We start from the raw sequence: 18247 nt of genomic DNA on the forward strand, positions 1-18247 counted from the left end.
TCCCCATTCCAACCCGACAGAGCTTGAGTGGATCTGCAGAGAAGAAAGGTAGAAACTCCCAAATACAGGTGTGCCAAGCTTGTAGCGTCATACTCAATAAAAAAATTAGTAGAGAGAATGATTTATTTCAGCTTTGGAAGACCCATTTGTGACCAAGCTTTAACATCCTGTCTGATGTCTTGAGATGTTGCTTCAATATATCTGCACAGAAAGATACCATGATTAATGTAAATGTAATTGTTTGTATGTAACGTAATGTATGTTATGTATGTTATGTATGTTATGTATGTTATGTATGTAATGTATGTTATGTCATTGGGTGTCAGTTGTTTAGTGAACTCTGCCATGGCGTGCTGTAGCACTAGGCAGAAACATTACTAGACCAATTCACTCCTCTCTTTCTAAATATGCTATTAAATCTAAACTTGTTCGTTTTCTTTGTTTAAGACTTAAAAATTGGTCTTATGATGTGATTAATGGCATTACACGGACTTAGAACAACCATACCGAGAGTAAACAAGTCCTACTAGATCTAAAACCAGGAAAAAAATAAAACGGACACAACGTAATTCTGGAAAATATAATGTTATGAGCCCCTTGAGAGTTGTTTATTAACCATTAGTTGGCAGAAAAACACATCTCCTGTACACCAAGGACTCAGGGAAGAGTTGCAGTGTATAGGAGAAGAATGTGCCTATTTGAAAGCTACAAAAAAAAATGTGCAGATCACTCCGGCTTTGCAGTATGTTAACGTTTCCTATCCTGTACCTCCCAGTCCCATAACAGATCTAGTCGTCTCAGGCCGGTTCTCTCTGCATCCCAGGGAGTAGCTTCTTCCGGTGTGGTGGGCCAGGTCATGTTGTCTCGGGGACATCTGTCCTTCACTGTCCTTCCCCCTGCGAATAACCACCAGGACCTGAGAGGACAGTCTAGCCTGGTGGAGACAGGACACGGCTTCTACGTGGGACGTCCCCTCCAAGCTGCTGCCGTTGATGGACAGGATACTGTCCCCCCGCTGAATGGTTCCTTCCAGGCCGGCCACGCCTTTAGAGAACACCCGATGGACCTGCCCCAAACAGAGGTAAGTGGGAGAGTTAAGAAGTGAAGTTAAATCCCAAATCAACTCCTAGCCTACTGTTATACTAATGTTATACTACTGTAATACTACTGTTATACTACTGTTATCTTCTTATGGCTGGGGGGCAGTATTGAGTAGCTTGGATGAATAAGTTGCCCAAAGTAAACGGCCTGCTCCTCAGTCTCAGCTGCTAATGTATGCATAATATTATTAGTATTGGATAGAAAACATTCTAAAGTTTCTAAAACTGTTTGAATGATGTCTGTGAGTATAACAGAACTCATATGGCAGGCAAAATCCTGAGGAGAAATCAAAACAGGAAGTGAGAAATCTGAGCTTTGTATGTATTCACCAGAGTCCCCAATGAAATTGTTGTGGGAATGAATGAGAGCAGAATGTATCAGGTGTCTATCAAGCAGCCATTTTCTGATCACGCTTACACAAAGGAATACTCCGGTTGGAACTTTATTGAAGCTATATGTTAAAAACATCCTAATGATTGATTCTGTACTTAGTTTTAAATGTTTTTTTGACCTGTAATATAACTCTTTGACGTTTTTGTCCGATGTAACGCTGACCAGAATTAGCGTTTGGATATGTATACTAACAAAAGAAGGTATTTGGACATAAATAACGGATATTATCGAACAAATCAAACATTTATTGTGGACCTGGGACTCCTGGAGTGCTTTCTGATGTAGATCATCAAAGGTAAGTGAATTTTTATCATGTAATGTCTTGTTTATGTTGACGCCATCGTTGCGGCTATTGTGATTTTTACTTCTGAGCGCCGTCTCAGATTATTGCATGGGTTACTTTTTCCAGTAAAGTTTTTAAAAAATCTGACACAGCGGTTGCATTACGGAGAGGTATATCTATAATTCCATGTGTATAACTCATATTATCATCTACATTTATGATGAGTATTTCTGTTGAATTGATGTGGCTATGCAAAATCACTGGATGTTTTTGGAACTAGTGAATCTAACGCGCCAATGTAAACTCAGATTTTCATAAATATTAACTTTATCAAACAAAACATGCATGTTTTGTGTAACATGAAGTCCTATGAGTGTCATCTGATGAAGGTGATCAAAGGTTAGTGATTAATTTTATCTCTATTTGTGGTTTTTGTGACTCTTGTCTGGAAAATCTTTGGCTGGAAAAACGGCTGTGTTTTTCTGTGGCTATGTGGTGACCTAACATAATCGTTTGAGGTGCTTTTGCTGTAAAGCATATTTGAAAATCGGACACTGTGGTGGGATTAACAACCAGAATAGCTTTAAAATGGTATGAGATACTTTGAGGAGTTTTAACAATGAGATTTTTGATGTTTTGAAATTGGCGCCCTGCACTTTCACTGGCTAGTGTCATATCGCTCCCGTTAACGGGATTGTAGCCATAAGAAGTTAGAAGTTATACTACTGTAATACTACTGTAATACTACTGTTATACTACTGCTGTAATACTGCTGTAATACTACTGCTGTAATACTACTATTATACTACTGTTATACTACTGTTATACTACTGTAATACTACTGCTGTAATACCACTGTAATACTACTGCTGTAATACTACTGTTATACTACTGTAATACTACTGTTATACTACTAGTATACTACTGTTATACTACTGTAATACTACTGTTATACTACTGTAATACTACTGTTATACTACTGTAATACTACTGTAATACTACTGCTGTAATACTACTGTTATACTACTGTAATACTACTGTTATACTACTGTTATACTACTGTAATGCTACTGTAATAATACTGTAATTATACTGTTATACTACTGGTATACTACTGGTATACTACTGGTATACTACTGTTATACTACTGGTATACTACTGTAATACTACTGTTATACTACTGTAATACTACTGGTATACTACTTTTATACTACTGTTATACTACTGGTATACTACTGGTATACTACTGGTATACTACTGGTATACTACTTACAGTTATGGACTTCTGCTCAAGGTCCATTCCACCAGCGATGCTGAAACCAAGTCCGGATCCCTCTTCTTTAGAGAAGACTACAAAGTGGGTATCATCTTTATCCTAGGTGGGGGGGGGGGGGCAGAAACAACACACACAATGTGAATCTTTCAAGACAAGGATGAAAATACTTCAACAATGTCTCAGACATTATATCCCTGACACTCCTCTCCTCTAGCCTGGTGCTGTCTTAACAACTAATATATATATTATTTTTTCACCTTTATTTAACCAGGTAGGCAAGTTGAGAACAAGTTCTCATTTACAATTGCGACCTGGCCAAGATAAAGCAAAGCAGCTCGACACATACAACAACACAGAGTTACACATGGAGTAAAACAAACATACAGTCAATAATACAGTAGAAAAATAAGTCTATATACAATGTGAGCAAATGAGGTGAGATAAGGGAGGTAAAGGCAAAAAAAGGCCATGGTGGCAAAGTAAATACAATATAGCAAGTAAAACACTGGAATGGTAGATATGCAGTGGAAGAACGTGCAAAGTAGAAATAGAAATAATGGGGTGCAAATGAGCAAAATAAATAAATAAATACAGTAGGGGAAGCGGTAGTTGTTTGGGCTAAATTATAGATGGGCTATGTACAGGTGCAGTAATATGTGAGCTGCTCTGACAGCTGGTGCTTAAAGCTAGTGAGGGAGATAAGTGTTTCCAGTTTCAGAGATTTTTGTAGTTCGTTCCAGTCATTGGCAGCAGAGAACTGGAAGGAGAGGCGGCCAAATGAGGAATTGGCTTTGGGGGTGACCAGAGAGATATACCTGCTGGAGTGTGTGCTGCAGGTGGGTGCTGCTATGGTGACCAGCGAGCTGAAATAAGGGGGGACTTTACCTAGCAGGGTCTTGTAGATGACCTGGAGCCAGTGGGTTTGGCGACGAGTATGAAGCGAGGGCCAGCCAACGAGAGCGTACAGGTCGCAGTGGTGGGTAGTATATGGGGCTTTGGTGACGAAACGGATGGCACTGTGATAGACTGCATCCAATTTATTGAGTAGGGTATTGGAAGCTATTTTGTAAATGACATCGCCGAAGTTGAGGATCGGTAGGATGGTGAGTTTTACGAGGGTAGGTTTGGCAGCATGAGTGAAGGATGCTTTGTTGCGAAATTGGAAGCCAATTCTAGATTTAACTTTGGATTGGAGATGTTTGATGTGAGTCTGGAAGGAGAGTTTACAGTCTAACCAGACACCTAGGTATTTGTAGTTGTCCACATATTCTAAGTCAGAACCGTCCAGAGTAGTGATGCTGGACGGGCGGGCAGGTGCAGGCAGCGATCGGTTGAAGAGCATGCATTTAGTTTTACTTGTATTTAAGAGCAGTTGGAGGCCACGGAAGGAGAGTTGTATGGCATTGAAGCTCGTCTGGAGGTTTGTTAACACAGTGTCCAAAGAAGGGCCAGAAGTATACAGAATGGTGTCGTCTGCGTAGAGGTGGATCAGAGACTCACCAGCAGCAAGAGCGACATCATTGATGTATACAGAGAAGAGAGTCGGCCCAAGAATTGAACCCTGTGGCACCCCCATAGAGACTGCCAGAGGCCCGGACAAAAGGCCCTCCGATTTGACACAATTAACTCTATCAGAGAAGTAGTTGGTGAACCAGGCGAGGCAATCATTTGAGAAACCAAGGCTATCGAGTCTGCCGATGAGGATGTGGTGATTGACAGAGTCGAAAGCCTTGGCCAGGTCAATGATTACGGCTGCACAGCATTGTTTCTTATTGATGGCGGTTACGATATCGTTTAGGAACTTGAGCGTGGCGGAGGTGCACCCATGACCAGCTCTGAAACCAGATTGCATAGCGGAGAAGGTGCGGTGGGATTCAAAATGGTCGGTTATCTGTTTGTTGACTTGGCTTTCGAAAGACCTCAGAAAGGCAGGGTAGGATAGATATAGGTCTGTAGCAGTTTGGTTCAAGAGTGTCCCCCCTTTGAAGAGGGGGATGACCGCAGCTGCTTTCCAATCTTTGGGAATCTCAGACGACACAAAAGAGAGGTTGAACAGGCTAGTAATAGGGGTGGCAACAATAGAGTTTCCTATCTTCAGTGCAGTGGGCAGCTGGGAGATGTTCTTATTCTCCATGGACTTTACAGTGTCCAATAACTTTTTTGAGTTTGTGTTGCAGGAAGCAAATTTCTGCTTGAAAAAGCTAGCCTTGGCTTTTCTAACTGCCTGTGTATGTTGGTTTCTAACTTCCCTGAAAAGTTGCATATCACGGGAGCTGTTCGATGCTAATGCAGAACACCACAAGTTGTTTTTGTGTTGGTTAAGGGCAGTCAGATCTGGAGAGAACCAAGGGCTATATCTGTTCCTGGTTCTACATTTCTTGAATGGGGCATGCTTATTTAAGACGGTGAGAAAGGCATTTTTTTTAAAATAACCAGGCATCCTCTACTGACGGGATGAGGTCAATATCCTTCCAGGATTCCAGTATATGGTCAATGTCACGCCAAATACTGTTGGAAAGAGGGCACAAAGGGATGTAGGACCATGCTACCTTTCCTCAACCGAATATCTGAAGTGTTTAGTCATTTGTGCTATTGTGTTAATTTCCCAGAATCCTTTATTATCTAAACTCCTCCCCTGTTAACCCTGAACAACCGGATCCCTGAACAACCGGATCCCCTGAACTACCGGATTCCCTGAACTACCTGATCCCCTGAACTACCTGATCCCCTGAACTACCTGATCCTCTGAACTACCAGATCCCCTGAACTACCTGATCCACTGAACTACCTGATCCCCTGAACTACCTGATCCCATGAACAACTGGATTCCCTGAAGTACCTGATCCCCTGAACTACCTGATCCCCTGAACTACCTGATCCCCTGAACTACCGGATCTCCTGAACTACCTGATCCCCTGAACTACCTGATCCCCTGAACTACCGGATCCCCTGAACTACCTGATCCCCTGAACTACATGATCCCTGAACTATCTGATCCCCTGAACTATCTGATCCCCTGAACTACCGAATCCCCTGAACTACCGGATCCCCTGAACTACCGGATCCCCTGAACTACCTGATCCCCTGAACTACATGATCCCCTGAACTATCTGATCCCCTGAACTATCTGATCCCCTGAACTACCTGATCCCCTGAACTACCGGATCTCCTGAACTACCTGATCCCCTGAACTACCTGATCCCCTGAACTACCGGATCTCCTGAACTACCGGATCTCCTGAACTACCTGATCTTCTGAACTACCTGATCTCCTGAACTACATGATCCCCCGAACTACCTGATCCCCTGAACTACCTGATCCCCTGAACTACCGGATCTCCTGAACTACCTGATCTCCTGAACTACCTGATCCCCTGAACTACCTGATCCCCTGAACTACCTGATCCCCTGAACTACCTGATCCACTGAACTACCTGATCCCCTGAACTACATGATCCCCTGAACTACCGGATCCTCTGAACTACATGATCCCCTGAACTACATGATCCCCTGAACTACCGGATCTCCTGAACTACCTGATCTTCTGAACTACCTGATCCCCTGAACTACCTGATCCCCTGAACTACCTGATCCCCTGAACTACCTGATCCCCTGAACTACCGGATCCCCTGAACTACCGGATCTCCTGAACTACCTGATCCCCTGAACTACCTGATCCCCTGAACTACCGGATCTCCTGAACTACATGATCCCCTGAACTACCTGATCCCCTGAACTACCTGATCCCCTGAACTACCTGATCCCCTGAACTACTGGATCTCCTGAACTACCTGATCCCCTGAACTACCTGATCCACTGAACTACCTGATCCCCTGAACTACCTGATCCCCTGAACTACATAATCCCTTGTTTACCCTGAACTACCTGCTCCCTTGTTTACCCTGAACTACATGCTCCCTTGTTTACCCTGAACTACCTGCTCCCTTGTTTACCCTGAACTACCTGCTCCCTTGTTTACCCTGAACTACCAGATCCCTTGTTTACCCTGAACTACCTGATAAATGGACCTGAGAACTGAGAGATCCTGGTGTTCTTAGACACTCCACTGAGAAGCACTCCATCCCACACCAGCAACCCTCCAATATGTTTCACTAATGGAGCCAACAGATGCAGCTACAGACAGACTCTCTGGTTACCTCAGAGAGAGACTTGGCTTCCTTCAGCAGGGCCAACATGTGTTTGTGTGTTAGTCCTAAGAGATAAAAAAATAAATACAATGTTGGGGGGGATTCTTTTTTTTCATTATCCAATTGGAAGTTAGTCTTGTCCCATCGCTGCAACTCCCGTGCATCCTCTGAAACACAATCCAGCCAAGCCACACAGCTTCTTGACACAACGCCTGCTTAACCCGGAAGCCAGCCGCACCAATGTGTCGGAGGAAACACTGTACACCTAGTCCGGCCCACCACAGGAGTCGCTAGTGTGCATTGGGACAGGAACATCCCTGCCGACCAAACCCTCCCTTAACCAGGACAACTCAGGCCAATTGTGCACCGCTCCATGGGTCTCCCTGTCGCGGCCAGCTACGACCGAGCCTGGACTCAAACCAGGATTTCTAGTGACACAGCTAGCACTGTGATGCAATGTCTTAGACCACTGGGCCACTCGGGAGGGCAGGTGGGATTATTGACAACTACTTCCGTTTTTTGGTGAGTTCTAGAGAGAAATCAAATCATTCACAATAGAAATGAGTAGTTTTCATTAGGCAAATACTCAACCTAGTTCAGCGCAGAAAACGTGGTAATTAACTACAATGACCATGATCCATGGCACTTGTTCATTAACGGCCCAGGATAGAAGCGGATACACACAGACCACATGAGAGAGGAATCAACACAACACAAGAGAGGGATAGGGACAGTTGATGAGGTAGCTACTAAAACGATTTGGTCAGACAGCTCTGCAGCATAGCTAGTAGCCTAGCTAAATAGGATCAATCAATGGGGAGCACAGACATAACATTACATGGTTGTCTGGCTGGCTGGCCGGCTGCTACTGCCTCAGCAGAGATGAGATGATGACTTTAAGGAATTAAATAATGAAGTAATAAACCCAACTGAAATATTTTATTAAAGTAATATCAATAAATGATGGACACGCCCCCACAGAAATGGGCCTTCCGCATCTGCAGTGGAAGGTGGCAGAGCTACAGCAGTGTTTATCAGACCAGGGGACATTCCATCTGCAGTGGAAGGTGGCAGAGCTATAGCAGTGTTTATCAGACCAGGGGACATTCTATCTGCAGTGGAAGGTGGCAGAGCTATAGCAGTGTTTATCAGACCAGGGGACATTCCATCTGCAGTGGAAGGTGGCAGAGCTATAGCAGTGTTTGTCAGGCCAGGGGACATTCCATCTGCGGTGGAAGGTGGCAGAGCTATAGCAGTGTTTGTCAGGCCAGGGGACATTCCATCTGCGGTGGAAGGTGGCACAGCTATAGCAGTGTTTATCAGACCAGGGGACATTCCATCTGCGGTGGAAGGTGGCAGAGCTACAGCAGTGTCTATCAGACCAGGGGACATTCCATCTGCAGTGGAAGGTGGCAGAGCTATATCAGTGTTTGTCAGGCCATGGGACATTCCATCTGCAGTGGAAGGTGGCAGAGCTATAGCAGTGTTTGTCAGACCAGGGGACATTCCATCTGCAGTGGAAGGTGGCAGAGCTATAGCAGTGTTTGTAAGGCCATGGGACATTCCAAAAATCTGTCTTTTCATGACAACGTTTAGCTCTAAGTGTCACGGCAAATGGCAAATGATTGGTTGCAATTTCAGTTTAATTCACCAGAAATGACAAAACAAATCATACAACAAAAATCCTTATTATTATTATTATGTATCACATCCGACCATGATTGGGAGTCCCATAGGGCGGCGCACAATTGGCCCAGCGTTTCTCTCCCTCTAAAAACAGAAATAAATGTTTTGGCCTTTATTCAGATTACAATTGCTCACTTTCGTTTAATTTTTAAAATAAAAATTACATCAAAAATATTGTTATATATTATCAAGTGGATGGCACAGTCATATAGCCCCTGCAACTACATAAAGCTGAGTGACTCAGTCATATAGCCTCAGCACCTAAATAAATCTGAGTGACTCAGTCATATAGCCCAGCACCTACATAAATCTGAGTGACTCAGTCATATAGCCCAGCACCTACATAAAGCTGAGTGACTCAATCATGTAGCCCAGCACCTACTTAAAGCTGAGTCACTCAATCATATAGCCAGGCACCTACATAAAGCTGAGTCACTCAATCATATAGCCCGACACCTACATAAAGCTGAGTGACTCACTCATTCATGGCTTTGGATCAAAATAGTACCAAAATTATTTCTGATAGTCTTTAATAAAGACATATTTTGGTTATCCTGACCTGGACAACATGTACAGTATAATAATATCCCATTATGGGCTGGTAGCAGGACAATATACCTTTACCAACACCTCTCTGTATTTTGATACTTTGTGGATGGGGCCTCCCCAGTGGATGGGGTCTCCCCAGTGGCGCAGCTGTCTAAGTCACCGCAATGCAAAATGCGTTGCTACAGATGCAGGTTTGATACCCGTGCCGGCTGAGTCACATCATATTTTTCGATATACTGTAGGCCTACCATAGGCGACATGAGTCTCGTTAGTGTTGAGTAATGTGCTGTTAAAAGTGGTGTCGGTCTCATTTATTTAAAGAGCATATTGAAGTTAGAAGCAACAGGATTCGAAGCAAAAGCTTACAACTATTTTAGCACCGTTTCACACTGCTTTGAGACAAGCATGGGGACTGGTCTTGATAAATTAATGGGGACTTGTCTTGATAAATCAATGGGGACTGGTCTTGATAAATCAATGGGGACTGGTCTTGATAAATGAATTAGATGTTTTATTTTCACTTAATCTCCATTTGGGTATTGGTTAGACTACAGTTATACAATTAGGGTGTAGAAATGTTATTCCCTTAGTGTAACTTATATTTAACTAGGCAAGTCAGTTAAGAACAAATTCTTATTTACAAGGACAGCCTACTCCTTCCTCCCCGTCAAGGAATTGAACCCCAGTCTCCCGCGTGCCCGGACATCACGGGGATTCTTTGGCTAAATATCCCAGTACTGTAGCCTACTCCCGACCGTCACGTTGTACAGCGCCATATTTTCCATTCCATCCTAACGGAAACCCAGAGGGTTTTTCGTTGTTCTTGGAATAGAAACACCATAATATTAGTCAAATTAATCAAGCAAAATTTCTTAAAATCAGTTCTTACAAAAAAACGTTTTAAATTCTCTAGTACAGCCACTATTGAAGACTATCAAATGCTTCTCAAAGACGCCCTCTGGTGGTCAAACTAGCACTAACTAGCAATAATGGTACCAGTGGTTGGCACTTAAATAACGTGCCATAGAATTCTGCGGCACTACGCAAGCTGTGCTGCAGTACGCTGCAACTTTTAAAGGTCGAACCACTGTAGGCTAGGTTGTAGCAACATCATGATGGGTATAGGAAAAATGCATGTATCATTAACAGCCTAAACCTATAGATGTTACATTGAACTGGGTGAATGGATTATGAAGGGAGGAGATACTGGTGGTCAGGGGGGAGAGACAGGTGGTCAGGGAGGAGAGACAGCTGGTCAGGGAGGAGAGACAGGGAGGAGAGAGTTAAGAGAAAGGGCCCTGTCAGCATCATATGGGATTTCTTTGAGAAAGCATGAAGGGAAACTTCAATATGCAGTGTGTAAAACTGAGTGTATGGCTGAGTGTATAGCTGAGTGTATGGCTGAGTGCATGGCTGAGTGTATGGCTGACTTAATGGCTGACTTAATAGCTGACTTAATGGCTGACTTTATGGCTGACTTTATGGCTGAGTGTATGGCTGACTTTATGGCTAACTTTATGGCTGAGTGTATGGCTGAGAGTATGGCTGACTTTATGGCTGACTTTATGGCTGAGTGTATGACTGAGTGCATGGCTGACTTTATGGCTGAATTTATGGCTGACTTTATGGCTGAGTGTATGACTGAGTGCATGGCTGACTTTATGGATGACTTTATGGCTGAGTGTATGGCTGAGTGTATGGCTGAATGTATGGCTGAATGTATGGCTGAATGTATGGCTGAGTGTATGGCTGGGTGTATGGCTGGGTGTATGGCTGAGTGTATGGCTGGGTGTATGGCTGGGTGTATGGCTGAGTGTATGGCAGGGAACAAATCATTAGACAAAGTTGTGTGTGTGTTGGTGTGTGTTACCGGTTACCTCAGAGAGAGCCTTGGCCTCCTGTAGCAGTGCCAACACGTCTGTCTTGGTGGTCACGGAGGCCAGGACCGCCTGCAGCTTACTCTGCTCCACCGGAGAGCCAGCCAGCACTGTCAAACTGCAGAGGAAACAGACCATTCCAATATGGGCTGTGACCTACTGCTTTACTCGTGTGTCTGTGTGTGTGTGAGTGAGTGCGTCTGTCTCTGTGTGTGAGTGTGCGTGTGTCTCTGTGTGTCTGTCTGTCTACAACCTTTGGAGGATTTACGTATTGTATATTTGAATCCTATTGTAGAAATAGTATAGACAGGGTTGGTGTTCGCACTTACCTGATGGACCAGTTCTGAATATCTGCCTGCTGACAGTTGGTTTTCCTCTGAATGGGGTCCAGGCTGGCCCCGGTATCCGCCCAGCTGGCCCTGGTCGGGTGCATCCCGGTGGGGTTAGGAGGCGGGGAACAGCCCCCTGTTTGGTTCTGAACGACCTCTGTGGGCCTGGCTGGGTGTATCTCCAGCGCCGTCTTAATGGTGGCGTTGGTCCCTGGGTCGCTGGAGAAGTCATCGGTGCAGAGCTTGTCCAGGTCGGGCATGCTAAGGGCCCTGAGCTCCCTCAGTCTGGACCGGGACAGGTTGGCATGACCTCGGGCCTGGCGACTCCGCATCACCGGAGGCGTCTGAGGGGTTAGGGTTACAACTCCTGGGGAGATTCTGGGACTTTCTCCATCTCCAAGTTGGTCCTGGATATGTCCGAGGGGAGCTTCGCTAGTGCTGCAGCTTTGCGTCAACAGGTCAAAGTTTGTGAGGGTCAGGCTCGACGGTGACTTGCGAAGCTGAGGCGACATTGGGGTCAAGGGGGTTAATGCGTTGAAGTTGTCGATGCACGAACTGAAGCTCCTTCGTAGCGAACGACAGTCTATGGAGCTTACCGATCCAGACATGTAGCCAGACAGTCTCCGGTTGAGAGGCGGCTTCAACGTTGCTGTCAGAGCATAGGACTGAGCAAAGGACTGGATGTCGATGCATTTGAGCACTGGCTTGTCGAAGCTGGCCAGGTTCTCAAAGGACTTGATCCTCTGGCGGACAGAGAAGGGGTTTGGGTCCCCTGAGACGCTGTTGTCTGTGGAGAAACTACGACGCTCCATCGCCTTCAGTTTGGACTTGTTTGCTTTGAGGCTCTCAGTTTCATCCGTCTCTGTTATACTACAGTTCATGTGAGAGATGTCTATGGGACCATTGCTCATAGGCAAAGGAACCCCATCTACGGATTCTAGGACTATTGAGTTCACTGCTGATTCACTGGTAGTGTTGTTGACTTTTTCAAGATTACACACCGAGCCAGGGGTTGCAGGGGTTCCTGACCATAGACTGGTCTCTACTGGATTTCCATTGACCTGATCCTTGTGTTGAGTAACATTTTTGGTATGAGGAATTGAGTAATCGTTTGAATACACAACTTCCTTTGGTGCCAGAACTGGTGTAGGCGTGGAGGAGGGAGATGAGGATGAGAGTCGCACCTCGATGAAGGTCCTCTGGGTAGTTTGGACTGGCTCTGGTCGTTCTTTTGACTTGGCCACCACCAAAATCCCTTGCTCCACCTCTTTGTGTAGACGTTGCTCCTCTACCTTCATCTTGGTAGTTGATTGTGATTGGCTGATTGGTTCTGGCGTAGTAGTGGTTGTGGGGTTGTCCTGGCCTCCATCTGTTATGGGTGTGGCAGGGCTACTACTACTGCTGCTCCGGTCTTGCTGTTTACTTTTTAGGCTGCTGGTTACGGCTGCCTTTCTGGTAAGCAGAGGGGAATCCACGTTCCTGGTTTGCAGTGGGGAGCCCACCTTCTTGGCTTGCAGTTTGGGGGACTGGAGCGGAGAAGTGTTGTTGGCTTTCCTCAGAACCGACGGACTTTCTGCTCTGGCTGGTTTTGGGGAAAGTTGCTCCTGGGGTTTGGTTTTACTCTTGATGTTGAGCCCCTTCATTTTGGGTGCAGTGCTGCTGGTCTTCTGGACTTTGTCATTGACTCTGAGCCTGCTGCTACTGCTGGATAGAGGACTGTCTGTTGAAATGTTGTTGACTGATTTGGGACCGGATGTCCTGAGAGAGGGACTATTAGGGTTATTCTGGACCAACCTGAGGTCCAGGGATGTTAAGGGAACTTTCTCTCTCTCCCTGTCTCTTGTTGTTAGCGATGTTGACGAGGGAACTTTCTCTCTCTCCCTGTCTCTTGTTGTTAGCGATGTTGACGAGGGAACTTTCTCTCTCTCACTGTCTCTTGTTGTTAGCGATGTTGACAAGGGAACTTTCTCTCTCTCACTGTCTCTTGTTGTTGGCGATATTGACGAGGGAACGTTCTCTCTCTCCCTGTCTCTTGTTGTTAGCGATGTTGACGAGGGAACTTTCTCTCTCTCCCTGTCTCTTGTTGTTAGCGATGTTGACGAGGGAACTTTCTCTCTCTCACTGTCTCTTGTTGTTAGCGATGTTGACGAGGGAACTTTCTCTCTCTCACTGTCTCTTGTTTTTAGCGATATTGACGAAGGAACTTTCTCTCTCTCCCTGTCTCTTGTTGTTAGCGATGTTGACGAGGGAACTTTCTCTCTCTCCCTGTCTCTTGTTGTTAGCGATGTTGACGAGGGAACTTTCTCTCTCTCACTGTCTCTTGTTGTTAGCGATGTTGACGAGGGAACTTTCTCTCTCTCCCTGTCTCTTGTTGTTGGCGATGTTGACGAGGGAACCTTCTCTCTATCACTGTCTCTTGTTGTTAGCGATGTTGACGAGGGAACTTTCTCTCTCTCCCTGTCTCTTGTTGTTGGCGATGTCGACGAGGGAACTTTCTCTCTCTCCCTGTCTCTTGTTGTTAGCGATATTGACAAGGGAACTTTCTCTCTCTCCCTGTCTCTTGTTGTTAGCGATATTGACGAGGGAACTTTCTCTTTCTCACTGTCTCTTGTTGTTAGCGATGTTGACGAGGGAACTTTCTCTCTCTCACTGTCTCTTGTTGTTAGCGATGTTGATGAGGGAACTTTCTCTCTCTCACTGTCTCTTGTTGTTAGCGATGTTGATGAGGGAACTTTCTCTCTCTCCCTGTCTCTTGTTGTTAGCGATGGTGACGAGGGAACTTTCTCTCTCTCCCTGTCTCTTGTTGTTAGCAATATTGACGAGGGAACTTTCTCTCTCTCCCTGTCTCTTGTTGTCAGCGATATTGACGAGGGAACTTTCTCTCTCTGACTGTCTCTTGTTGTTAGCGATGTTGACAATGGTTTAGATGCGCCTGACCAGACATTGCTATAGTTGGAGGGATTTGCCTCCCCCACCGTTGAGTGGGATGATGACGATTGTGTGTTAGATAGTTTTCCTAAAGCCGCAGCCGGTGAAACGTTTGCACGGAGTCGGGCTGACCTCTCCTGACTCTGTCGCGCGATGTTGTGGCTAGCCGCTGCAATGGGGGTAGTGCAGACGCTTAATGAAGGAGCATGGCCGGGTTTTATTGGATGTGTTATAACAGTGTCACAAACCCTGTTGACACCACTTTCTGAAGGCCCTGCAGGGCTTGTAGTGGGCACAGAATCTGTGTCGTTGGAAGACTGGCGGGGCATTTCTTGGCAAGGGGAACCTTTGGCCTCCACAGCCAGAAAGGCACCTGAGGATAGAGAGCCAGAGGCAGGCAGACCCTGAGACAGTGAGGGGAATGGTTTCTGATTGGGGTTGGATTGGGTTGTTACAACAGAGCAGTCTTCGTTTTGCTGGGAGGCCGCTGAAGTAGTAGTGACAGTGGAGGAGGAGGAAGCAGCAGAGTCTAGTGCTACATCAAAGGGCCTAGTCTCCTTTGTACTGTGGCTGCCGTCAGAGCCAGAGATAGAGATATGGAGCTGTGGAGACAATGGCCCATCTGTTAGGTGAGTCAGCGCTGCCTGACTCAGAGTGCTGGGCCGCTGGGCCTCACTGTAACAAATCTCCACTTCCTTCTCATCAGAATCCGTGTCCTGGGGCTCAGCGCCGACACTGCGGCTCGCCGGTTTGTTATCGCCGGCAGCGCCACGGCTGTTGTCGGTGGCGGTGTCTTCGCTCTCCGAATCACTGCCGCCAACCATGTCGTACATGTTGCAGTTCGAATCGCTCTCCACCCTATTTGAAAGAGCGTTCATTCCCTCGTCTGTGAGATTACTGCTAAAGTTTCTGGAGTAATTGTTCAAGAATGTTTTACCCACAGGCATGAGGCAGCATTTCTTTCCAGAGTCCAAGACAGAGAAATCCAATTGACTGGGCAATGCTGGAGGAGTCTGAACTCTGCTTTTCTCATTCTCTGGCAGGGCCTTGCTGTCTACAGCTGACTTACAGGCCATAGGCTCAGTACGTTGTGCTTCTGAAGGGGCTTTGAGGGTATTGGAAGAGAGGGCGCTCTTTACATCGGAGGAGCTTAGTCTGGTCATGACGTCATCAATGTAGGTGACCGGTATATCATTGCTGTGGTTGTGGTTGATTGGGGTTGTGGGTTTGGGATTGTGATTGGTCGGTGAGGAGGAGGAGGGACTTCCTGGATTTGGAGCCCCCCCATTGGAGGGACCCATGACATCACAACTCCCCGATGACATCATGAGGCTGGACAGGCGATCTACAGCTGTACGAGGAGAGATTAATTAATTACTTCAGAGGCAGTCAGGTTTTAGTTGTGTGACACTTAATGTTAAATTGCTCTTATATCTACACTGTATACCTACAGTGTAGTAAGCCTAACACTGTAATTCATACAGAAACAACATGGAGAACATTATTCTAGTAATTACATTTTACTAAAGTGCAATTTAGCAACATGTTAAAACAAAACACATGTTTTGAAATCAACTCTTCACATAAAATAACAAGTACTATACTCATTCTGTCCAGAATGTACTTTCATTCTTCAACTGAACGAGACATTTATTTCAGCAACCTCATGTAATCAAGCCACTTTGAACCAGATATGAGAGAGTTGAGAAATGAGCAATGGGACGTCAGTATTTAATGGCACATTCAATAATACTAATCACGTGACCGAATGCACCAATAACGTCAGACATACCAGGAAGTAAGTTGACATACTGAATCTGTTTTACAAATCAACATTCCTTTGACGCCAGCGCATTTCCACTGACCTGGATTCCCAATATCTAAAAAGGCTTTGGAAAAGCTCTCGGATCAAATGACAAATTCCTCAAATCTGATGTGGAAAGGATTTTGTGGATCGAACCAGCAGCCCCTTGTTCGGTCTACAGCCCAGCAGAAGCAAGTCTGTTGTAGCCTGGTTAAACCAGACTGAAAGCTGTGCTCACCATGATTTCACAGAGCATCAATTTGGATTCCAGGCTTGGTCTGTTGTGCATTAAGTTAAAAAATGATGAATGCAATGGGTGACAAATACACTGTTATTGTATAGCGTCATGCTTTACAAAGAAGAGGGTGGTTTGATCTCCACACTTCCCACAGAGAGACAGGCAGACAATTGACACACAGGCAGACAGACAGAATATTAGGCACACACAGTTAGGCTACTCTTCTTCAGATTAGGTTAGTTGTTGTTGTTGTTGTTGTGAGTGCCGAGGCTATCATCCCATCTACAAGGTGCACCTATGTAATTATCCACCTGTGTTTAATCAGCTTCTTGATATGCCACCCCTGTCTGAATTGATTATCTTGGCAAAGGAGAAATGCTCACTAACAGGGAGGTAAACGGTGTGGTTACAGAAAGACAGTAACCAATAAGCAACAAAATAACAACAAAAACAACAACAAAAAAGCTATGCAAAATCTAATGTCAGCTCATGCTAGCTAACAAGACATGTGGCAGCGGGGGGACTTCTACGAACTTCTACGGATCTACTACTGGTAGGTTTAGTTAAATTCCGGCAACGTTCCTGACATTCCCTGATTTCCCAGAAATCCTGGCTGGAAAATTCCCGGAATCTGGAGGAAATAAACAGGAAGTCCAGAATCCTCAAACCAGGATTTCTGGGAATTTTGGGAAAGTTAGTGGAATTTTGCAACCCTTGGTCAACTACTGGTCACTACTGGTCAACTACTGGTCACTACTGGTCAACTACTGGTCACTACTGGTCACCTACTGGTAAACTACTGGTCACTACTGGTCAACTACTGGTCACTACTGGTCACTACTGGTCAACTACTGGTCACTACTGGTCAACTACTGGTCACTACTGGTCAACTACTAGTCAACTACTGGTCACTACTGGTCAACTACTAGTCAACTACTGGTCACTACTGGTCAACTACTGGTCAGCTACTGAGGTAAATAAATGGATAGTCACCATGGATACAAAGCCAGCAGCGTGCTGTTCCCTTTGGGGTGCAGGGTTAGGGTTCTGCCAGCAGAGGGCAGACTGCTGAGGTCCTATGTCTTAGGGAAGGCAGCATTAGGGGAAGATGGAAGGGGCAACAGGAAGACAGACTGTGCTCTTAGTGACTAGTGAGTGGCGGTAGTTAAGGATCCTTTATAGGGATAGTTTGGTCAAGTTTCATCTTGTTTTTTTCGAACTAGGGTTTTATCATTCAAGTGATCCATCCTTATAATTAAATAAGTTAAATCTTCCTTTTATTCCTCCCTTCCCTTGTCTTGATGTCGATCTGATAGTGATTGGATAGGTGGAGAGCTATGTGACGGTCACAGCCTTGCTCACATCCATCAATTTGTGCATTATCAATGATTACTTCAAGGAAGAAGAAAGAACAGACGGTTATTTTGCATGTTTTAGTCACCACAGGTGGAGAGTCTCTGATCACTCCAGGTGAGCTCATGAGTGCTGGACAGTTGTTTAAAAAAAATATATATATATTTGTTATGTTATTTTAGTTAGTATTCAGGTTGGAAACAGTTCAAGAGCCCTGGTTGTTATAATGCTGTCATAGGGATGACATAACATGATATTACAGATTATGCCCACTGTCAGAATA

At 45.2% G+C, this 18247-nt stretch overlaps 1 protein-coding gene across 3 annotated transcripts in view; it reads right to left on the bottom strand.

Moving 5' to 3' along the window:
• Positions 1 to 18247, bottom strand: part of LOC139389979 (PDZ domain-containing protein 2-like) — a 238085-nt gene that overhangs the window by 8295 nt on the left and 211543 nt on the right. For 2 of the 3 annotated variants that reach the window (XM_071137044.1, XM_071137043.1), the window contains exons 20-23: positions 11642 to 15920; positions 11313 to 11430; positions 3051 to 3152; positions 769 to 1066 (exon numbers count right to left, since the gene is read on the bottom strand). In XM_071137044.1, the coding sequence (XP_070993145.1) occupies positions 769 to 1066; positions 3051 to 3152; positions 11313 to 11430; positions 11642 to 15920 (4797 nt within the window). Of the gene's footprint in view, positions 1 to 768; positions 1067 to 3050; positions 3153 to 10167; positions 10258 to 11312; positions 11431 to 11641; positions 15921 to 18247 lie in introns of those variants that run through there. The other variant, XM_071137045.1, reaches the window with a different exon arrangement.

Source organism: Oncorhynchus clarkii, chromosome 30 (genome assembly GCF_045791955.1).
Source record: "Oncorhynchus clarkii lewisi isolate Uvic-CL-2024 chromosome 30, UVic_Ocla_1.0, whole genome shotgun sequence".
NCBI lineage: Eukaryota > Metazoa > Chordata > Actinopteri > Salmoniformes > Salmonidae > Oncorhynchus > Oncorhynchus clarkii.